Source organism: Ceratina calcarata, unplaced genomic scaffold (genome assembly GCF_001652005.2).
Source record: "Ceratina calcarata isolate Rehan_Ccalc_2016 unplaced genomic scaffold, ASM165200v1 scaffold219.2, whole genome shotgun sequence".
NCBI classification, from domain to species: Eukaryota; Metazoa; Arthropoda; class Insecta; order Hymenoptera; family Apidae; genus Ceratina; species Ceratina calcarata.
The window spans coordinates 277885-302637 of NW_017143660.1; the positions used below are offsets into that span (position 1 = coordinate 277885).

At 43.6% G+C, this 24753-nt stretch overlaps 1 protein-coding gene across 7 annotated transcripts in view; it reads left to right on the forward strand.

The window, feature by feature from the left end:
• The window catches only part of LOC108622355 (box A-binding factor), a 33595-nt gene extending 9264 nt beyond the window's left edge, over positions 1–24331 (forward strand). For 2 of the 7 annotated variants that reach the window (XM_026811428.1, XM_026811424.1), the window contains exons 2-9: positions 5677–6055; positions 6597–7667; positions 9696–9755; positions 13742–13884; positions 14125–14460; positions 20271–20446; positions 21824–22133; positions 22357–24331. In XM_026811428.1, the coding sequence (XP_026667229.1) occupies positions 5677–6055; positions 6597–7667; positions 9696–9755; positions 13742–13884; positions 14125–14460; positions 20271–20446; positions 21824–22133; positions 22357–22760 (2879 nt within the window). In that variant the 3' untranslated portion in view covers positions 22761–24331. Of the gene's footprint in view, positions 1–4398; positions 5492–5676; positions 6056–6596; positions 7668–9695; positions 9756–13741; positions 13885–14124; positions 14461–20270; positions 20447–20786; positions 20873–21823; positions 22134–22356 lie in introns of those variants that run through there. The other 5 variants (XM_026811429.1, XM_026811427.1, XM_026811425.1 and 2 more) reach the window with 5 other exon arrangements.
• Positions 24332–24753: the final 422 nt, after the last annotated feature.

Below are 24753 nucleotides of genomic sequence, written 5' to 3' on the forward strand. Positions count from 1 at the left end.
CAAAAGTTCGCTGTTTCGACGCTGGGATGGTCGGATTTTGTCAACATCAATAAAATGCCAAATAATCATACGTAACTCGTTAAATATCGAAATTAGAAGGAAAACAACTTTTATTTGAAGCATTTTTCGAAATTTTGAAGAAAAAATTTTTCGTCAGCGTCAATACTTAATTAGATATTTCCTTCTATACTTTTTAGCACGTAGCTATTTATTATTAGCATTGTTCTTCCGACGTCTGATTTCTTTTTAATTATAGGAAATGCGTTTTTCTAAGGTACATAAACTTTTGGGATTGACTGTATAGCCAATACATCCTTAACCGTAACGCGTTTGTAGAAAAACAAAGGTGCGAACCGGTGCGTGCGGTGCTCCAATTCTCAGGTTTTCCGTGCAGGAAAGCCTGTGAAAATCGCTTATTTGTTTATTTTGACGGGTCTCGGGTCTCGGGTCTCGTGGCGATCTCCTTCGCAGTGTATACCAGTACTTGAAGCACAAAAATTAGACACTTCCAACCCTTACATAGACCGCCAATTTTAATTTAATACTTGAACTATTTTCATCATTTCTTAATGTTTTTTATTGATTTCACTTTGTAGACAGTATAAAAGAAAAGAAGATTATGCAAACCTTAAATTAAAAAAGTTATTCTATTTTAGTGTATGTTAACATGTTTTCGACTGGCTTAAAAATAATTTTTTATTTCCTAGAACTTAAGGGTTAAAGATTCTGAACTGGTTTTCATCGAGATTACGTGACGTGGTTTCATCGACTAATTCTATAGATTCTTACTTCATCGCATAGACGGCTAGGTATAATAAACGACAAGTTATGAGGAAAGCAACGAACCGAAACTTGTATTGGGCCAAGCTAATAACCATCTCTCATCTCTCACAGCTGCGTTTAGAGGCTAGAAAATGAACTCGAAAATCCTCTCGACTTAATACCCCATTACGGTCTCGATGTGGATATAGTGGGGTACCGCTTACGACCTCCGACCTTTCGACGACTGATTTATTACTTTGCTCCGATCCCTCAACTGTGCTTCTTCGCCCGCTTTTCCCTCTCTATCTTTTTTATTCGTCTCGTTCACTTAAGTAATAGACTTTGACGTTTCCCCGAATTCTAACCACGAAGACGCAATGATTCTGTGGATTAACAAATCCGTGCGAGTCTTCTAAACTGGAGTCTCGACAAATATTCAGAATATTGTTAAGAAGAAGAAAGACAATCTTAAAATCTGAAAGCTTCATGCATATTCAGATGATTAGTAAAGATTGTCATTGCCTGATTAATTTTTATTTTTCATAATAATTCGCAGTCTTGTTATGCTACAGCGATGTAGAGGAATTTCCGCAGATACAATTTTATTACTCAAGCCAGTCTATGTATTAGTCAAAGAGCTATTTTAAAATTTTAATCGATGAGCGGGAATGGCGCCTAGGAAAATCGTAAAGTGTCAGTTTGAGGGTAAACGACACTTTGAAGGAAAAAGAAGTGCGAACAGTTCCCTTCTCATGTTACGCCGCGCAGTCTGTGTTTCGTTGTTTCGCGGCTCGTGACGTGTAACATGCCTCGCGATAGAAACAAACGGGAGGAACCCATCGTCGGGAAATTCTCAGCGGGTATTCTCGGGACTAACAGCTATTTGCTTGGTATTATCCATCCGTTTGAAAAAAGGGATGGGATTATAAATATAAAATCTGTAATTATTTGCATTCTGTAATCGCTTCATCGTTATTTCATATTACTTCATTGGCAGTATTGGATTTAAATAAATAACTATGCAGAGAAAGGATGGATAAGATGAAATGATTGTTGATGATTTTAGGGTAATTGATAACAAAGTGAAGAAACGGAGAGGGACAATTTCAAGTATTTCGAAATATACGTCCGAGTAGGGCATTGTTGGCTAAAGTATCGATAATTGGCAGCTCTCAAGATTCATAGGCCCTTTTTTGCTTCTCTTGAAAGGCGGCCCAAGACTACTCGGGGAAAGTTAATGGGGCTAAACGAATCCGAGACAGGGGTACAGAGCCGTGTTTGGTAAAAAACACGAGAGAAATTTGACGCTCACTATATGTATTCCCGTGGACGTCAAACGGATTTGATTTTTTAGTCCACAATTCCTGACACTTCTGATTCGAATCTATAACTCTTTTAAACTCGAACATCGATATGATACTTTCCAAACTTAAATTATGAAGTTGAATTGTATGATTAGAAGATTTAGAGAAGAGTACAGGTTTAACAATTGTTCATTTAATTTCAAATGCCAACACTTCCGGTAGGGTTAGCGTTTCGCGGTAATTTCTCTTTCATTCATCGTTCTATAGCAAAGGCTCGGTACTCGGTACTGTTTCTTCCATTGAGGCATTGTTTCGAGTTTTCCGTCTTTCCTTCCTCTCGTTTGAAAGGCAAGCACTTCGCTCGAAGTCTTTCTTTCTTTTCTTCATTCTTATCGTTCTCCATATTGCGATTCTTTTAAATTTGAACAGGTTGATCCATATGGAAAGTAGGTATTAGTCATAAAGAATTTTTAGTCACTACGTAACCGATGAATTTATTATCTGTTGACTAATAAATGGAAGGCATAATGACTCGTGATTTTGTTAACACTGTGACGTCAGAACCTCTGACAATGAAATAAACGAGGGTTACCGACCGCCTCCGAAAACGTAATAAGGCTTACTTATTATAGCAGAGTAAAAGTGTGTGTGCTTACATTTGAAGCTCAGTTGTACGGAATGGGTTCATCATACGATTTATTATTAGCATAACTTTAAATTCTTGCTTTGTAAATTAGAAAATAAATTTGAAACAGCAGAAGCATCTGTGCCAGAAATGATTTGAACATACCTTCGAAGTACTCGTTGCCCTACTATAATTTAGAAAACCTGTGATTTTCTTAGCTTTTAATCGTTAGTAGTTCGTAATGACGTTAACCTTCCAGTACTCCACGGAAAATTATATTGTTTGGTCCAATATTAAAACAGTTATTCCGTTTTAAAGGATGTTCGAATACCTTTTGTAGTCACTGTATATTTTATAATTTTTAAAGTTAAGTCAGAAGTGTAAATGCATAAAATCTGCAATTCTTTCGCCTAGACAAATTTTACTGTGAACGTATTTTTTGTAGCACAGTCGTTCCTGTGTAAGGAGACACTTTTTACAATTGTGCAAGTAAATAATGAAGCGTCAGTTTTCTCAGGATTCGTGCAGATTCTTGGAGCACTATCGAAAGATTGTTTTACCGGAAAGTAAATGGTCGTGTGCTGTGGTCGCGTGCCACGGCTCGTATCGCGTTATCATAGGGCTATCGCTTTCTATCAGCCCGCAGAGGTAATTCGCCGTGCACCGTGACACTTCTGTCTTTCTCTATCTGCGCCAAGTTTCTTGTTACACATCAACGAACTTGTCTTCAGATTAAGAAGCTTTTAATAAATACGAGAAATTGTATACCGGTTTTTATTCCAAGCGTACCGTTTGATGCACGAACGTAATGGAAGAGCAGAAGTCGGACGAAAAAAAAATGAGAGGGAAGGCCGAGATAAAGGGACTACTATTCAATCTCTGAAAATCTCGTCGTAAACCGCATCGATGCGCGCCGTCTTGGATAGTACGTCGCGGATAACAGCGAACGTTTTTATGGGGCCAACGAGATAAGAGCAACCTTTGCCCCCGTTTGTACAAAACGTCTTCCGCTCTTCGACTTCAACCATACTCGGTATCTCTCGCTTCGCTACCACTTCTATGGGGAACGCCGATCTCGTTTCTTCCACCGACAGCAACGAGCTTCTTTCGCGGTTTGCCTCTCACACTCCCACGCCCGTTTCCCTAAAATTTCTGAGAAAAAACTAATCAATCTGATATTTTATATAGTACGAAAGAAGCATGCGGTAGGAATTTTGAAGACGAATAAGTTCGTGGTTAAAGCGAAATGTATGTAGTCTTTAATTTTCGAAATGGGCGTTACATCCGATAAGAGCGACGTTAAATCTGGAATACGTGTACAAGTGCGTAGTTTACGAGAAACCGAGAGAGAGAGAGAGAGAGAGAGAGAGACAGGCAAGGGTCAACAATAGGTTCAAGAAGGACGCGAGACTGGTGGTTCTGTTTCGCAACGAGCGAGCGAGAAAGAGGTTCCTCCGAGGTCCGAGTCACGATCGCGTATTTTCATCGTCGAGAATGATTAATAGGGGTCGTGGCATCATGTCTCCGCTGTTCTGTGCCTCTCTCTCTTCTCGAGAGGCGCGTAACAATGGAACTTCGCTTCGATTAATCGCAATTGTTGCCGAGCGAACGATAGACGACGGTTGCACGCGACGAGACGCACGAAAGTACGCGCGGTTGCGTGTTTTGGAGATTGTACGAAAAATGTAATATTTTTTTAATTAATAGAATTCGCCTGATGAAAGCCGGCCGACAGATAGTCCAGCGAGCCTGACCTTTCCAATTCGGTTGGGTAACGTCAATAAGGTCGGCTGAATGTTAAACGAATGATACAGCGTCTTTGGGAAAAATTATCGCAAGCTTCACAGTATTCGGTCTACGAACCACGACATCTCATTCGAAACAATAATTCATGTATTAGAATTTCATCGATCCTACAATCAACCCAATCTCCGATTTATCATTGTCTCCGTGTATTATCTTCTTCAATCTGTAAAGACTAATAAAACAATTCTTTACGAATAATTATCTACTCTTTATTAATTCGTCTTGTGTATAGCAACGCGTTCTACTCTGTGAATCAGCTCCGAATGCCTTGTTGCGCCCTAGGCCTCGCAGTTGGCCCTTTTGTCCCTCCACGGGTATAAACAAAGTTGCCAGCCCTTATCTCAAGGCTCAAACATTTTCCGTTCCTTTGTTTTCCACGCTCATATACCTTCCATCATGCTCTCTGCTTACAAATCTGTATTTACGCGATTTGTATCTCTGTTCAGTGACGGTAGCGATCATCGAAAGATTTCGAAGTCAATTACACGACTCTGATAAGATGTTTCGATAAGATGAAGATTGCTCCAAGATTCTTTCATGATTCTAGGTCTATAGAAGATATAGGCGTACAATGTTTTATAATGTAATAGCACTAGTAATAATGTGGAAGGAGAATAAAATAACAGTACATAACTTACTTTATTTTTTCAAAAACGATTAATTATCATTTTGTTATTTTTCTACTGAACCTTTCCTGCTGGGAAATTACATACGCACACATACATACGTGTATTACTTAAAAAGTGTAAACGGAACGCTTAAACGTAAGACCGTGAACGATGAGAATATACGCGCGAGTGTGCCACGATTGCGAACGAGTTATAGATAAAGACGGCCAACCGGTTATTTTTGTAACGTACCGGCTAGCAACAGTTTGCTCATGTCATCGAAACGTGTCGTCGAACACAGTCCGCATATGCGCGTACTTTCGATTCGAATGATCGATCACCGATTATTAGATATACAAGTGTCACGACGATCTCTCCTATGATCCGTAAGAATTTCTAACACCCTAAAACGTGTTCGTCATACAGTTTGAGATCGATTTAAACATTTTTTTTCAAGTGACTGCACGTTGAGAAAGAAAATAGTTTTCACGCTGCGTTGCAAAAAATATTTGTCATCTCCCTCGATTTTGGTCAACACTCGGTTACCCATCATCAGCATTGGTGTTTATAGAATTGACTACTGCCAAATACGTGGAGGAAACGGGCGACAGTGTCGACGAAGAAGTTGCCGGAGGGGAAGTCAAAGGGACCAACGGCGGAACGGTGAAACGGTCGAGGCCGAGAGCGAGTATTTTTCGGCAACAGTCAGAGGGGTCACAGCAGCAACGGGAACGGGGGCAGTTGACTTACGGGAAGCGTGGAAGCGAAGAAGAAGGCGGGGATATCGTGGGCGTGCTGGAGGCGGGACAACAGGAAATTGAAAATGGCGCGGTGACGGAGACGAGCAACGTCGAACCGGTAGCAATTCCCGTTTCGACGAGCCACGGAATCGACGTCAACGCCGCCTATGGGTTGCATTCCCTGTGCTATGATTCCGTTCTCCAGGAAAGGTGAGCGTAACGTGCACCGAAACAGTCGCCGTTGAGTTAGCTGTATCATCTTGTAAATTTGTGAAACCACTTCACGCCCTTAAGAGGTCCTGTTGTTTCATTCCTTTCGAGTAACGACGTAAGTGGATATAAATATCCGTCTAGTGGAACTCCGCTCGCATGCTTGTATGTCTTTCGTCACTGAAATTTTATTGCATATTTCATTTCAACGACTGCCATAAGACCCGGTGGTCGTAAAAAAACAATTGCATTCTATAGGATCGTGCGATACCCATTGCTGAATCGAATAATCGGCTTAAATCGGAGGTCCACGGTTATTCGGTTGTTATTTTCAAAACAGATAATCCCTTATCTGATAACACATGTAATTAACTGTCGCTTCGTATCAATATATGATTCAAAACTTATTGACCAATAAGTAAAAATTAACTTGAGGTAGATTGATTACTTGTATGAGTCACCCTGCATAACTCAGAATCTAGATTTTGCATCCATGGGTGCACCTGAAATTATTTAACAAGTAATTCCATGGGTCTTCAAGGGGTTATCTGGAGCAGGAGTCGATTCGTTACGGGGGTGGTGATCTAGGCGGTGATTCCACGAGTTTGAGCGAGCGGCAGCAACTACAGGAGCAACAGGTTTCCCAATCCCACCACCATCATCACCAACAGCAGCAGCAGCAGCAGCACCATCACCATCGGGCCGAGTACGTTCAACTGGGGGCGAGACAAGTATCGGTAACCGAGGGTGGGGATAGCGGACAGCCGAGCGAGGGCTCCGTGGTGTCGGAAGAAAACCGGGCCGGCAGTCACGCGCCTCGCTCTACGATGCATCGTTACGGTACTGAATCGCTCTCGGCCCACCGTCATCATCATCATCAGCAACAGCATCAGCATTTACATTCGGGCCAAGCGTCTCAGCACAACGCGCTCTCGAGTCATCGTCATTTGGACGAGCAAGACTCCCAGTCGCATCAAGAGGTGGACGAGGATGTAGACAGAGTGAGCGGTATCGCAGCAGCTATGAGGGGTGCCCGCGGCGATTTTACCTTGTTGTACTCCAATCTGGGTACCACCGGCGCGAGCAACTCCGACAGCGAGGTCGGGACCAACGAGGTTCACCAGTCGCAACAGCAGCATCATACTCAACACCACCAGCACCATCAACTTGACGAAGTTCTGACGGACGACGCGTATCTTCAACATCAGATTCGGAGCGGAGCTGGCAGTGGTAACGGTAGTAAAGGCGGAGGTGGGGGCGGAAGTGGCGCGGAAGGTGGCGGTTCGCCAACGCTGAGAACCGGTAGCTCACCGGGTTCTAGTCGCAGCCCGCACGACGATCAAAGGTTGTCATCGCCGCATCGTCAAGGTCAAGCCGAGGGTGGTTACAGTCCCGGAGAGCAGAGTAGGCAGTCGTACGCTCATTTGACAGCCATGCAGCCACCCGTCTCGGTGCAATCGAATCATGGCCTTACTCAGGACGCCGATCGTGTCTCCGATCAGCTTTACATAGATCCGATGTACTCTCATCACACGCCGGGGGGGTCTCATCATCATCAGGACCACGAGTCCGGGTCGTCGACTCCGCATTCGCCTAGTGGAGTGCTTGCCAGGTTAGCGTTTATACACTAGTTTAATATCAAGTTCTCTATTTGAACGATGTCATTGCAATACTACAGCCTTTTCGATTTCTATCTTGATAAACAAAGAATCGTTGCACATGCTTAATTCTGGAAGGTCCATAGGAATTTCGAAGTAAATTCGCGTTTTTAAGAACATTTCGTAATCGCCGAAGTCGCCGAATCGCAAGGCGTGTGTACGATAGCCGCGTTTACCATAAAGTATTTAGACGTGGACTTAGGTTTAAGGGATGCTTGGTGTTGTGTATATAGGCGATACAAAACCGAAAATAAGGCTAAACCTTGACGGGACGCGTCGCGACGACGGAAAACAGAGGATGACGCGTTCGTCGGGCTCTATACTAACAGTTTCGTGAAAATGAACAAGGTCCCTCGGTGTTTGCCCAAACGTCCCAGGCACGAGCCGCGCGTCCTCCTCTGAAATGTTTCTCATCGTTTTTGGGTAGAATCGTAAAACGCTTTGCCCGTGAACAGGAAAGCAGCTTGCTTCGTTTTCGAACGGTCGCGGTCTTGATTCGAGACTCTCGCTCGTTTTCACGCTCTCCGCGATAAGAGTTTATTGACTCCGATAGAAGCGATTCTTCGATCGGCGCGTTCCGTTGTCCGTCTTGCGAGAAAACTGTAAGTTATCGGCAGACGGCCGCGTCGATTGCATTTCACGGTTCGCCGGTCTCAGAATTTTCAGAATCCGAAGCAGTAAGAAAACGAGCAATTTTTTCGCTTGGTTGGTCGCGAAGATTTCCTCACGCGGTGAGCACGTGCAAAGGCCACGACCTTCGAATTTAGATATCTGAAGTTCGGGTGCAGAGGACAATCCGGGTTTTGTTTCTCCTTTTTTTATTTCGCGGTGTAATATATCTTGTTGCCGCGATTAGCTTGCCAATGTACGATGACGCAAAGTCTTGTAACCTCTCGCACTCTTCTAAGTACATCTTTTCTGTGCATGTCTCAATCGAGGCATAAAATCTCGTTCGTTCCTGGCACGAAAATGAAAGCGACGAATGCGTTGTCGGTGAATCGTAATCGTCGATCTTTGACGCAAAGTTCGTCCGTGAATCATCGCAGAGTTTACAGTCCAACCGAGTCGTACCCATTGCGTTCCGAGAAACCTTTCGGTATCGTGTGACGCGACCATCGGTAAAGGGGCTTGAAATGTGTGCGTTCCTTTAAAGCGAGACGAAGAGAGGAAAGACAGTGAGGCATGTGGATGCTACCCGTTTCTGAGGTAATGTATCGTTCACCGGTGCGCGTTAAAAAAGGGGCCCGTAAGTACCTTCGGGTTTTCCAAGGGAAACGAGCGGGAACTGAGAAGAAAAGATAAAAAGGATCGGCGCACGTCCGATGATACCAATGCCCGCAGTCGTGAATGAAACGCAAGAAGCGTGTTCTCGCAATCAGTTTTTCGTTACTACGTAACTCGTTCGCGCGATCACCTTCGCTGGAAAAACTATTGTCCTCGCGAATGATATCGCGTGCCGGTGCTCAACTACTTTTCGACTAAACTGCATTCCATTTCATTATTCTCTCATCAATCTTATACGCGTTCGCGCGTCTTTCATGAACTTTATTACATTCAATGCGACCCTTGCAGCATGTTACAGTTAAATTTCATGCTCGTATATGGTTTTGGTGGTTAATGTACTTACCGTACTTGGAAGTAGAGTAAGGATAAAAGCAGAAGGTGTAGAGTAGAGCGTGGTTATGATATAGTAGTGGGAGAGAGAGTTAATCGAGGGCGGGAGCGAGTTTCGTATCGCGAAGAGGGGATAGTGAAGAGAAACCGAAGGAAAGGAAAGAAGGGAGAGATCCGCGGAAGGGGAAATCCTGCACACGTTCTTCGAGGTCCTAGAACACCATTCGCTTCGACGTTTTCTGCACGCATTGTCCGATTCTATTCCGGCTGGCGCGAGTTTCTTTCCTTCGACCGGGCCACGTTGTGTTACTACATTTTTTCTTTTTTTACGTTTCTCCCTTATCGGTCATGCATATTGAAAACATCAGGAGAAGACAAACGGAGGAAGAAGTCGAGGGAGTCTACGATTATTCTACGAACATTATGCAGTGAGTGTTTCCGATAAACGTTACTTACCTTGAGTTTGGTACCGTCGTACGTTTGCTTTTCGAACGAAGCTCACCGTCTTGGTCACGCGTCTATCGGTTCGTTAAAAACGACAAGAGTGTTCGACATTTAAGGAGTAGTTTAGTGAACATAACATATTTCGGAGCACCACACACGTTCTCCAACTGTTTTCTGATTCAGAGGTTTAATTCAAGTTTACAATCTTTGTGCTCCGAATCTTTTTAACAATGCTTTATGTAACATGATGTTCACAGTGCGAACACATGTCAGAAAATATATGTTTAGCTTCATTTTTATTTCACCGGAATATGTTGAGGAATGAAGAAAGATACATTTAGTAGAATTAGGTAAAATAATCGGGGAATGATTAATATTTTGAAACAGCTTGGGGGATCATTTATTTTTGTACGCTAGATTCATTTTGCCACGAATAAGTAGCCCTGCCACGTTTTCACCTTTCCTCTCGCTCGATCCCACCGCGATGTTCACTCACCCCTTCTCTATCTCCTCGAAATGCAACGCAACGGTTCGTTTTTATCGGTGCCTCGTCGCGTCGTGGACGCGGAACGAAGACAGAATAAATGGAAAACCGATAACATTTGCGAAAACATTATTCGTAAATAAATAGCGTGACGAGTAGCCGCTAGATCGAACGATGATATCTAATCGATGTCTCCTGGATAGTTGCCAATCCTAGAAGTCTGATCCTAAAATTGCTGCTCTACTCCGATAAATTTTTGCCGTCGATCAATTGAGTACCGATTGCATTATGAATCATTGCCAGTTCGTTGAAATTCGTAGTTTTTAAGTATATTCTGTACTATTAAAACAGATATACTTATGTAGATGAGGACAAAAAAATAATGAGTTTAAACAATTCGCGGAATTGTTATTGTTGATCACGTCACTTGTAAAGACGTGACGTCAGTAACGTTTCAGTGACGTTAGTAAAAAAAAAATGGCAGTTCCACAAGTATTAATTATCATAAGAAATAGCTTGGTAAACTGAAGTAACGTATATTCGGTGCCAAAAGTAAAAGTTCCGGTAATATACGCGCCGGTTTCCAAATACTACATTTTTCACGTGGAAAACGGTAAGCGTACGCTACGTCTAACGTTGCATTTAGATAACGCCGTTTTCGCGATAAAAGTCCAGCAATTAAAGGCTTGAAATGTGTAGGGTAAACAATAATTAGTGTCAAGTTGCACGGACATATTTATATAGAAATATCATAATATCGTAACGTAACATGTCTTTCTGTGAAAATCAGGTTGGTCGTTTGTCACATTTATCAGAGTAGTATATGTGTACTTAAGCAATTAGGATTGTTGCAATTGATTCAAGAAATGTAGCTTCAGAATCATCAGAGTTTTATTAAATAAACAGTCATAAAAAGTATTCATTACCCTTTATTAAAACTATATAAATATTTGGTGGACCTTATTGAATTAATGGATCTTTGTACTTGAACAAATTTTAATAATAGGTTTAATCGCTAAACAAGTGCATCATTTTAAATAACAGTTTTTATTGATTCAGAGTGTATAATAGCTTTACGTACAGTAGCAGATAGTAGAAGTGCGAACAGTATACAGTAGTTGAGACGATGCTCTTTTGAAAAGTCCTTCAGCCAGGGATTGATGCGTGATCTCGTTCAGGAGGCTCGGATCACTTCTCGCCACCAGTGACGAGCGCTATCGTGAGAAGCGCCTTATCTGCTCGGTGGGTTCAGATAGCGATCCGGTAACAGGGGCTATAACCCTGCCGCCACCGACCTTCTAGATTGGGTTTCGCGATATCTGCATTCCTCGCGAACCAACCGAAACATCTTTTCCATACGTAATTCTTCCCATTCAGCGATGCTGGCGAGGATTCTGTTCAAGCTTATTATATCAACGCAATACTATAAAAAAAATAAGTATGGCGAACAATTGCTTTATACGTTTTAATTGACCATCTAGAATTTTTTGTACCTTCATTATTTATTGTTATTTTATTACATATTATGCATTACAATTAACTAAAAACGTTTTGCTAACGAGTATTTATTACGTCTGACGATCAATTCACTCTATCGGTTTAGCTAAGTGTTTATTTATATTGAAGTAGGTGGCAGACGAACCAAGCGGAGTAGGACTTTGAATCTAGAAAATGAAGTTTAGATTAACGAAACGGTTGATATTAGTGGGTGACGATCGAAAGCGTCTCGTAAAAGTTCTCGGAAGAAACCCGAGCGTGTCGTTCAAGTTTCCCGCGACGAATGCGTGTGTGCGTTCGTGCGGACAAGCGCGTACACCTACGCATTGCATACGTATTATAAATCCTTAGGCGATTGTATATAGAAAGGGACAAGAGTGGTCTCGATTTCCGGTTGGTTGGGCAGTGATATTGGCTGGCGCATTTCTTCGAATACCGACCGAACGTAAGCTATCTCGCGTTCTCAATAGGAACGGGTCAGGGGAATTAACTCACGTGCATTACGTCGGAAGCAACGGAGAAACATTTTAGCCGGCTGCTACCGAGCCGGAACGCTTTGGAAACGAGGGTATTTGTCGCGTGGCCAGGAAACAAGACGCATCCGCGGACGCAATTCTTTGAATGTCCTGTCGTGTAGCGTCGTGTCGTGTGGAAATTACGAGACCTGGTAGCACGTGCTGCATCGCTTACTTTCCTTGCGCCTGAAGAAACCTCGCCGCACCTGGCATAGGTTGAAACCTGCAGGTTTGCGACAAATACGAATGTCCCTCGCCTTATTCTTAACTTTACATCGAAATGACGAATGATTCATTAATTGTAACATGCAGAGAGAATTGATTAAATCGCGCATTCACGAGTTTGTCATGGGGAGACATGTACATATTTTAAACATAATAGGACGTTCGTATATAATAAAATACATGTGTCCACCGCTGGTGCTAATCACGTGCATTGTTCGCGACGCATGCTACAGCCGTTCGGATTTTTTTCTTCTTTGTTTCTGCATTCGGGAATGGTGATCGTGGAAACGTCGAAGGCCGCAGTTCCCATCGGGTTTATCAATGTTTCGTTTACATTGAATACCGAGCTCAGTTTGGCTCGGAATCGTTCCGGGAGAGCACGCGAATCGTCAAACGAGCACGTACCGATCGGATGGTACGTGTCTGTCGAGCCGCGGAAAACGTCAAGGCCGCGCGTTTCTCGGTTTTGCGCTTTACTACGTGTGTTCGTCGCGATGAAGAATGATGCGTCCTCCGATCCAACGCGAGAACCGTCTCGTGACGTCTCTCGTTGCAGTTTTGTTTCCCAAATCGCGAGCGACGATTCGAGCAATGCAACGCGCGCGGCTCTCGTCGGGTTGCGCAATGGATACGTAAACTGTAAAATTGGCTCGTGCGTTGTCGTTCTTCGCCTCTCGGACCGAACCTCTGCAAGTGCGGTTCTTACGGTTAACGAGTGATCGAAAGCTCAGGTACGTAGGCGGCTCGATGCTAATGGTAACGGTAGCGGTAATAGCCACCGTAATGGTAATGGAGTAGTTGTGTTCCGGGTAGTTGTCACTCGGGAAAGGAACATCGGAAAACGTCCCGGCTTGGCACGCGCCCGCATTTACGGCCCGATGGATCAGAGAACGGTTCTCTCTCGTTTCCGGTCTCCCGCGAGGCATTACCGAACACCCGCGTCGTTATTTTTCTTCTTTAAACTAAACTAACTTCGAAAGATTCGTACCCGTTTTCATGGCAATTAACAATAATTGGTGGGAGAATGTTGGCGAGTTTGACTATAGTCGAAATCGAACGAGTATTCGTTTTTTAGTTAATTAAAACTTGGCTGAGAACAACTCGTTATGATAAAAATACTCGAGGATCGTAAAAGTTTGCTACTCGTGTCAGAGGAGCGTCGAAACACGCTCGTGTTAATTCCCAAGAGCAGGGGCGTTGTTCGTGTTACGCGGCTGCGATACAATTTGGTGCTTGTTGTTTCTTTTAGTTCGTTGTATCGTTCGATGAGCGGCGTCAGCGGTATGACGACAGCCGGGGCGACGGGAACCGGAAGTACGTATGGTCTTTCTTATATGACCGGGAGCCCTACGGAGTTGACCACCTCTCATCAGCAACTGTGGAACGCGCAAGGTAAACTAATAAAATGTATTCTTTGTACGTTCTTTTGATTCAATTTACGTATCGAATTACGCATACGTAAATCTAATACCAATAATGAAATCACGTATTGTCGATAGGAAACGGTCAATTTACGTTCACTTCACATTGTTCAGTTTACATTTAGTCAATAAATTAAAGGAAAGACTACAAAGAAATATAACACATAGTGATGCGATCACGAAGTGGACTAACTGATATTTGAAACGCTAGGTTTGAGTGCAGGGTTGCCAGGGATGTCGGAGGATTACAGCGGCAGCGGCAAGTCGTCGGGCACGGTTTCGCATCAGGCTCAGACTTTGCCTGGTTTCTCGCAACCTTTTTGTGGCAGGGCGAGCTTTCGCGGTTACAGCCCGTCATATTCGACGCAACAGACCGGTGTCGGAGTCGGAGGCTCGGTGGTTGAAACCTCGGCGTGGGCCAGCTATGCTCCACCCTCGAACGATTCGTTGACGGCTCCCTACGCAATGCCCTCCAGGCGACAAACCGTCAATCCACCTTCGACACCCACGCAGCATCAGCTCACAGCCACGGCTAGTCTTAGCGCAAGTGAGTACATATCTTCTTTTTGGCATTTATTATTTTCTTTTTACCGCTCGGCAAAAACAGCGCGGGCCATCCGTAATGAAAACGAAATTAAGAACTCTCCTTTTACGTTTTTATTTATTAACAGATTCTGCAATATACGTTAGGTTTTCCGTACACGTTAGATTAAAAACAGTCTTTGCATTCTCTGAAAATTCAATTTTTCAATACATGGACACAAGTCAAAGTTGATCCGAAGTGAAAATATTGTAGCTTGACTGGATACTTGCAGCTCTTTTTCTATTTCTTATTTAAAGTCCGACTAATTAGTTGAGCCAGTTGAGCGGACAACTCGAGTCTCTTTTTGTCTAGATGTCCATGTGGTGGAGAACGATCCGTGTCGCGTTACGAGCCGTTCGTAGATGTTTCGAAAAAACGATAAATCGTTTGAATGTTTGGAGGGTAACACGCACCAGCTGGGTCGTGTTCCAGTGATCGTAAATAACGGGAAAAAGGATTCGATCAGGACTCGCTCCGTTTTTTTGAGTTCGTGATTCGTTGAAACGCGAGGGGAAGGATGACAAGCCGAGTAGGTGCACGCGAGTCGTGACAAATTTTCCGGAGCCTCGCGTCGCCGGTGGCCTAATTTGAGTCCAGAGCTGACTCAGGACGAAGGATATCGCGTTACACTTTCGGTTGTATAGCTCGAAGGAAAGTGTTACGTTTTCCTTCCGCGGTTCGTTAGAACGTTTTCATTTGTCGATGAAATTAGAATTTCGCATAATTTGTCTTGGCTCTCTTATCTTGAATATACGGAGTGGAAACTTACTTCGCGCTTGAAACCGGCGCGGGCGTTCACGCGACAAGAGCAAGGGATAAGTATATATGTATACATACATATGTGTAGCTGATCGTACGAATTTCTCTGGTTATCGCCACAACCTGGGGTCCGTTATCAGTCTCATGGGTCGCCGGCGTGTGACCGATGACACGAACGATTCCATTTTTAAACGTCGGGCATTGCCGACCGCTACAGATTATTAAAATTAGGAATGATTGTCTTCTAAACTGCTGCGCAATGCCACAACGTCGGTAATGATTCTCCAGCGTTATTCATAAATGCGATCAGCGTGGAACGGTGATCGCAACGTGATGCCGACGCGTGTTACTCGTGAACACGGGTGAACAAGCATCAGCTGTTCTTCGCGAGCCAGTCGGTCGTCGTATACGTATACCGTATCGAACAAGGCATTGATACACGCGGACCATGACCTAGACAACGCGCATACTTCTAATCTAGTTTTGTCTACGCGCGATACAGAAGAAACGATAATAGGTCTTTAGTCGTGTGTTCGGGAATTGCGAATTTCAGATAGTTCCCAACCGTATCTCCGTGCGGCAGTAGTACTTGTGTTAACGACTCTGAACGATCAAATGGTAACGCGTGTCGATGCCATTTATGTCGTATGTTTATTACATTGTTCATCTCGGATACACTTGTGTTGTGTTACCTCATCATGAATTGATTCCTGTTATCATGGTAAAATAGCTAGTGGCATAGGATATCTTTTGTATAAAATCAGTGTTTAATAATGTATTAAAGCGTAAATAGACCGAACGAATTAGAACATACAGTAAGTGGAAAAATATATTAACTCATAAAACATGCCCTAGCGGATCGAATGTACGTTTTTTATAAGCGGACTTCCGTGCCACTGAATGAAATGGTTCGAGCTCTGTAGTAACGATTGGAAATTCGTCTCGGTTCGTTTATATATCGAAAAACATCTCGTTGTTCGCGATCTGACCCGTTCTCTCGCGAATCGTTATTTTTACGCCGCATTATTGTAACGCCGACGGTCACCGCGATAACGGTCACGTCGCCTCGAGTGCATCACGCGCCGCAATCTCGCCGAAGGACTCCGCTGGTTCAAAAGGTCGACCGGATTGTTTTTTATTCCGATCGACGTAAATCTGCGTGAATAGGGAACGAGAAGAAATAATAACCGTCTCTCACTCATTACCAATAAAATGCGGTATATTCGTGTCGCAACGATGAAAGACATTTCAATCTCAATTACGTGTTTTTAAATGGACATTAAAAATGTTTTATTTTGCAATGTATGACCGGACGCTCATCCACGTTATGGAAAGCTTCTGGAAAAAGGGATTGAGAGTTGCATCTAATAAAAGACGGGACGCGTTGCGCGACGGTGGGATGCATAGATTAGTACAGGCGGTCGGTATGGTCTGGCTTGGCGGTGAGCAAAGCGAAGTCGAAAGCCGTTTAAGTGGCGCGTGGTCTTTTTCGAAAGCGGCGCGGGTGTCTGCTAATCCCGAAAGCCAGGGGGAATACGGCTTTTAACATACCGCGATCTCGAGTGGTTTTTGAACGAACCAGCTCGTGGCCGGGAAAGGGAGTGCAAGAAGACGCATTGCGACGATCCACAGAAAACTTTGACTTTCCCATCGTACATCACACGTATACCTACTTATATAAATACGTGTATGGAGTCGTTTTGCGGCTGGCTTCTGCCCTGTGTCTTCTCTTTTCGATTGCCCGCACGTGGCCTTCTCTGATTCAACTTCTGAGCGTGTTACACGTGATTTTCTTAAGAATTATCCGAACTCGTCAAAATTCCCTTCCCCATTGCGAAAATAATTTGCGTGTAAGACGCGATATTGTTTCTTTTCCTAACCCCTCCGTCAGTTTGACGCACTTGCTACAAAAATATTCATTCGCTTATCATTAGACAGCGGATTTTTATGCATTCGTAATACTGCTTATCACATACGAAATAAAAGTCTGTTTATTAAGTTTCCACGAATAATTTCACGAAGGAATAAATAAAAACATCTTTTAAAAGAAAATGTATTTATTTCCTTATTTTGTTATCGTTACACGAAAGTAACAAAGTCAATTGAGAAAATAAGCGGACGAGGGATGAAGTGTTTTTCTTATTTTACGACTCTCGTTTCTTAGCAATCGGTTAAGAGGCATTGCTCTGTTTTGCCCTGTAACGTAAGACACGCACGAGGTATTCGCGGCACTCTTCGTCGACGATGGCACACCTCCACCCCTCTACTCTCCCTGGTGCTTAACAGTACTTTTGTCTCTATCCTCTTGCTCGGTTCCTCTTTGTCCCTTTACGCTTCGTCAAGTAATTCGACTCTCCTATTCTCATTCCCCGTCGCTTCGTCATCTTCTCTGTGGCGTCTCGGACGTCGTTGAATATTCGGTTACGAAGAAATCTAGCGTTTCGGTAATGTACGATGCGCTTGCGTTCTCCGAGCTGTCATTTTGCTATCATTCGAATCGGTCCAAGAAGAAAGTTTTAAAGAGAACTGATATAAACTCCACCGCTGTCATGCGCATAGAATTTGTTAGATATTTAGATCGATTCGTACTACTCGGAGCGTCTGGAGTAAATCTTGTGCTGCTCCCCACAGTCCTCTTACCAGAAGGTCTCGTTTCTTTACCTACTCCGTGGCCTCTCTCAGAATATTTTTATTATAAACTAACAACACCATGGCATTAAACATCAGCCACGACGCGAATCCTTCTGATGTGCAACAAAGTACCCCTCGAGTCGCACATGCCGTGACTTCTCAGAATTCTCCGCGCTCTCACCGGCAATCGTCAATTATCGATGCTTTTATTTCTACCTAGAATGTATTTGTCCTTTGACAGACACAAGGCTCCGAATGTCGGCAGCTTTTGAGAACCAGGCCGCGCATTCCTCACGTGTCCACCCCGACACGCGCAATCGTCCCCAAAAACGATTTGCCGCTAACAAGTTATTTCGATTCAATTGTACAACATACATACATTTACTGATAACACTTATCAAAATATTAAAAAACTGATTCATTCTAATGAATTGAAGACGGAATGTACAATAATTCGTTGCCTCCATCGGGGATTGAAAACTAGCCACGTCGCGTCGGTGTCCACAGGTTCTCTTCGCTTTCTCTTTCACCTCCGTTCGTTGACGGTCTCGCGTTCGGTACAGGAATCACATGAGATGGTCGGCAACGTCAGCAACACTTTGCTTACTAATATACAATATCCGATTGCTTCCCAGTGCCAGTTTCTGCCGGATACGCGACTACCGTACACCGACCTCTTCTCTCCGAGAACGCGAAAACATTCACTGCGCCGTTCCTTACAGTTTTATCGCGATCGAGAATCGTATCCGAGATATACCTGGCATGCGTATTTAGCAGCGACTGCTAATTGTTATTATCGAGAAACGCCGGAAGCTCCGATAACGCCGTGTCCTCCCTTCTACATCTTCCGTCGCGCATTGCTGCGTTTCCTGTATCCTTCCCCCTTTTCGCGCGGAACGCGACTCGGTTTCTCGTTTCACGCGCCTTCCGGCTGCACACTTGCTATTTCCCGTTGCTACATTTTTAGTTCAAATTAACATCGATAAAACTAGCAAGAGAAAATCGTTTTCTAAATTATCTATAATTAAAATAGGAATCTATTGGGAAACTATTAGCCCGGAGGTGAACACGAGAATTAATTAGTAACTACTCTGGTCGCGTTGCAACACATAAGGCCTCGAGGCTTACCCTCGCTTTCCCAAGTCATTTTCACGGTGAAAAGTGAAGCGTTAAGGATGTATTGGCTATACAGTCAATCCCAAAAGTTTATGTACTTTAGAAACGCATTTTTTAAAAAGAAATCAGACGTCGGAAGAATATTGCTAATAATAAACAACAAAAAAAATTTTCGATTTTTCCGAGATTTTTCCAAGGGGTACCCCTTCAGATTTTGCGAAATTTTCGTTTTTTGCCAATAACTCCCAAACGGCTGGGCGTAGTGGGACATTTATAGGACCATTTTATAGAGGACGACGATATCTACAATTTCCATGTAAAAGTTCTTCGCTAGCGTCAATAGTTAACGAGTAATTTGCAAAAAACTGTTTTTTCGTTTTTCGTCAGTAACTCGTTAAATATTAATGCTAGCGAAGAATTTTTATATGGAAATTGTAGATCTCGTCGTCCTCTACAAGAAAGATTTTATGCAATTTTTCCGTATGTCCAACGGTTTGGGAGTTATTGGCAAAAAACGAAAATGTTTGTCAAAATTTGGCTGATTCGACAGTCGGATTTTGTCAACATCAATAAAATGCCAAATAATCATACGTAACTCGTTAAATATTAATGCTAGCGAAGAATTTTTATATGGAAATTGTAGATATCGTCGTCCTCTATAAAATGGTCCTATAAATGTCCCACTACGCCCAGCCGTTTGGGAGTTATTGGCAAAAAACGAAAATGTTTGTCAAAATTTGGCTGATTCGACAGTCGGATTTTGTCAACATCAATAAAATGCCAAATAATCATACGTAACTCGTTAAATATCGAAGTTAGAAGGAAAACAACTTTTATTTGAAGCATTTTTCGAAATTTTGAAGAAAAAAATTTTCGTCAGCGTCAATACTTAATTGGATATTTCCTTCTATACTTTTTAGCACGTAGCTATTTATTATTAGCATTGTTCTTCCTACGTCTGATTTCTTTTTAATAATAGGAAATGCGTTTTTCTAAGGTATATAAACTTTTGGGATTCACTGTATAGCCAATACATCCTTAACGTGGTTCTCTGAAGAAATTCCTGTTGTTTCGAAACGTCCCGTTAGATGCGTACATCCTGACAAGTGAGAACGTCAATCGTGTTCACGTAGTATCCATCGATGGATTTCAGTTTTATTATAATTGTAAGAAACCCGTACGGTGCTCGGTGCGAATGTAACGGAGCTCTTGACGAAAAGGTTGCCCAAAAACTGGTACAGGTATTGAAAATATACGAATCCGCACAGTGCACAACATCGAGGCGGAATACTTTACGGAGGGACGGGAGTGCGTAAATTGCGGGGCGATTTCCACTCCGTTGTGGCGACGGGACGGCACCGGCCACTACCTCTGCAACGCGTGCGGTCTCTACCACAAGATGAATGGGATGAATCGTCCACTGGTGAAGCAGCCACGCCGACTGGTAAGGAAGTGGGAAATCGAATGTAGCATCTCGAGACGATTTTCTCTCTCTCATTGCGCAGAGAGAAAATCGAACCGAGACGAACTGAGCCTACGCTACGTAGAACAGGAGCCTGTGTGGAAATTTGCCCGTTGACAAGGTGGTTTTGCCATTCGTGTGCGCCAGCACGTTGGGGCGTTTGACGCGCCGGTTTTCGCGGATGGCACGTGACGACGCACGCGAATCTGACGAGTTTAAAGAATGTTTCGAACAGCAGCAAGCGGTACTGCGAAACGACAAAAAACGAACGAGCGCACGATTAGAAGCACCCCTAACGTTTGGCATCCTGTCTCTGTTTCAGTGGCGGACCAGGGCGATTTCTACAAAGGCTTCTATGGGTATAGTGGCGCCCGTCGCGCCTGCGAGGAGAAATCGAGCCGGCGTTTGGTAGGTGTCATCCCCCGAACACGCTACCTGACTCACGTTTTCGACATACCGTACAGACACGCCCACAGATACACTGACATATGCATATTCTCTCTCTCTCTTTCTCTCTCTCGTTTCTGTCGTTCGCTCTTTCTCACTCTTTCTCTACGCCATGAGCAGATTCGAACGTTCCTCTCCCGTTCCATCTTCTGTCTATCGTTATCACCGTATCCATCTCGTCTCGACAGGTACGTGTTTCATCGTACTCGTTCACCCAACCCTATCCCTCATCGATTCGCTTTTACTTGGTCGCACTTCCCTCGAAAGTTCGAATAGAGAGCCTCCTTCCCCATTGTACCTCGCATCTAGCGGTAGCGCAACACTCTAGCTAACGTAGAGAATCTTGTCGTAGCTTCGAGGTGCCACTATACCCATGGTACGGTCGTCCTCCGTTTCGAAATTGTACGTAGCCTGATTGGTAAACGAACTAACGAACGAACGATTCCTTAACGATTTTGCTCCCTTGTTCTTGTCGACTGAGCACCAATGACAGGCTCGTGCGATTTCGCACGGAGAAAATAGCCGATCGCGCTGCTTCGCACGTAACGCCGCGTTACGCGCGAGACAGCGTTCGAGCTTGAACGATCGTAAGTTCAGTTGTAGACGTAAGCTTTCAGTACTCTCCTTTCTACTGTTTCCAATCTTTATCGCTAGATATCCTATCCAAGCTCCTGCAAATATTCGACCCACTCTTAGAGCGCACACTTTTAACATGGATTCGTTTTGTGACAGTCTTCTGTCTCTCCTGACTTTGATGTTCGAAGTAACTGATATTGATATTTCGATTTGGCAATTTTTTTTGTTAGTGTGCGTTACACCTTGTTCTATAGTTCCACTCCATCGTTCGAGCTTTCTCTTTTCCCGCGTGCGCAACGGGTGCGGGTTTCTAAATGCGATTTCGTGTGTCCGCAGTCTGCGTCAAGACGGGCAGGCACTTCTTGCAGTAACTGTCAGACGATGACGACGTCGCTGTGGCGTCGGAATACGGTGGGTGAACCCGTCTGCAACGCGTGCGGTCTTTACTTCAAGCTGCACGGCGTGAACAGGCCTCCGACCATGAAGAAGGAGAGCATTCAGACGCGGAAGAGGAAACCGAAGGGAGGCATGAAGTCCACCGACACACCAATCGTCGGGAACGTCGCCGCTTGCGCGAACAACACCAACGCCGCGAACAACAACAACAATAATAATAATAACAACAACACGTTGAAGTTGGAACCAGGTAATTTATATTATTATGATTCTATACAATAAGTCGATAAGAAGAAAATAATTGATTATTCTCGTGTTTCAATTTTATATAAATTTTGCATGCAATGGAATTTCATTGAACGACCCTCACTATTTCTCAATATCGTGATCTTAGTCAAATACGCTCTCAAAATTGCGACTTCAGATTAAGACTGTTTTACTTACAATTAGTCGAATGTTTCGTACATTTTCAGATACTTACGGAGACCTAAGGATGACCCAGGTTGCCCAGGCAAGCTACGGCAATACCCTTTACGGTAGTCCGCAGTCTTCCGGGTCAATCGTTTGCTATTCGCCGATCACATACCACGATATGATCGCCTCGCAGCAGCAACAACCGCAGCAGCAGCAGCAGCAGCAGCAGCATCAGCAACTACTCGAGAATCACTCGCCTAAGGTCGAGTGTCCATCACCGCCTTGCGCGAATCGGTCGCCAGGGATAATATCCGCGGGTCACTCGCCGGATCATCATCACCAGCTTACGACCCCGCACATTGTCACTCTGGGTAGCAATTCCTCGCCGAGTGCGGGAGCCACGAAAATCATTTTGGACAACGGTCACCCCAACAGACCGACAGTCGTCTCGATATCGTCTTAATTTCTTAGACGCTACAAGCCTGTCTCCTGGGCTACCAGCTCGTTAAAATTCGAAGGATTCGTGAGTGATGAACGCACTTTTTAAAGGAGTGACGGGAGCGTGCAAAGGAACCGTTGTTTCGTCGATTTCTTGATGAGTAATAAACCAATGATGGAAAAGACTTTTCCGTTCGGATCGACAAACGGGGATGAACGCTTTCCGTGTCATCGCAGTTCGCGATTAGATACGTGAACAAAATCGTGATCGTGGTAAAAGTTAAGTATAGAAAGGTAGGAATCGTTTACAATTACGAGTTTTATAATTATTGAATTCTAAGATACTGCTCCTCTATCGTGACACCTGCGTGGTCTCCTGGTAGAGCGATGTAAAAGATAAAAAAGACAACCGTGATAAACGTAAAATCGCGTAGATAGTAATAGGTATCTGGCAAATAATGAGTTACATCGAGAACTAGGCAAACAAATTACTTCGTTTATTTGCCTAGATAGAAGAAATGTGAAGCGAGAACAAGGTCAGAAATTATATCGCCGTATTGTTTCTTATAGTGAAGAAATCTATTGATCAACTTCTGTACAATTCAGACATTTAGAAGAAAAGATGATGATTACGAAACGTTGTAAATAGTTTCGCCAAGTGCAGCACGTGCTCCTAAAATTGAAAAGAGGATGCGTAAGATTGTTAGCAAAAATTTATTGTCTTTATCGTTTCGATTTTCATATACGCGAACGACAAGTGAAACCGATCGTCGGCCTTCCTTCCTTCATTGTGTTGTAAATAGAAACATTAACCGAAGTACTAATTGCAAGCGTAGAGATTCAAGAGTGAACGTACGAAAGGACGATTGAAAGCTGGTAACGGTCGCTACGTCGCTCGGTCACTGTCCGCGTAGATGTATACGACACTGCTTTGTGAGTACAAAAGCGAAGATACGAAACATAAACTTGTTATATTAAGCCAAAGCGGACACGGACGAATTGTAAGATTGTTCGTATACTACCGAAAGTGTGTTGTATCGAATCCATTATTTTTAAATAAAAAGGGATATTTAAATCGGAAGGAGGAATCCGTGAAAAGAAATCTGGATTGGGAAAGAGACGCGAGGGACACCGCGTCGGGCAGCAGCTGGTGGATAGAGGTGTCGGTGAACGCGGCAGGAAAACTTCATCCCTGTGTATTTTTGGTGATAACCGACGCGATATCACGAACCAACTAATCTCGGTTAAAGGTTGGAACGGCAACGGCAACGCAAGGGGCCCCTCATTGGCGTAACCGGTGGGAAACGAAGAAGCAGTCATGTCTCGTGGATCTGAAAGTCCTATCTACAGTGGCGAGTATACAGGGTGTCCTGGTAATAACTCGTCCCGGAGAAAAATCCATTCTATGCGGAGATATCGATGTAGTGTAATTAATTTTAATTTAGTATAGAAAATAAGTTGTTAAATATTTTTTGATCGATTAAATCCGGACGAATTTGACAAGAAATAATTAAATCAGCAGCTAGAGGACATTCTGCACGAATAGGGAATTGCAATGCGTCAATTTTATATTATAAATAAAACTGTAAAACCCTCCGCCGTGTACAGTTTCTCATCTAGAAAAACGTATTTTTAAGAAACGTTTTATGTCAGCTAACACGATGCAACAGTATTGTTCGTTTTTATGCTCGCCACTGTAAATAAACAAAATAGTTTAGTGCCCATTATCACGCATGGGAAAACGAAGATGTCAAGCTGGGCTTAAGCCTTGCGTCTTCGCACGATTTTACGACCGTGTCTCACCTGACCGCGCCTTATCGAAGGAATCCCGTGTGTGCTCTGCAAGTATGTCGACACCCTTTGCTCTAAACTCGCGCTCGCCTCTCGCACTGTTTTCAACGATAACGCTACGCACTCACGTCTGCTCCAATTCTTTCTCTCTCTCTCTCTCTCTCTCTCGCTCGACTCATAAACCCCTGTTCTGATGTTAGTGTTTGAAATGACAATGATTACGGTAA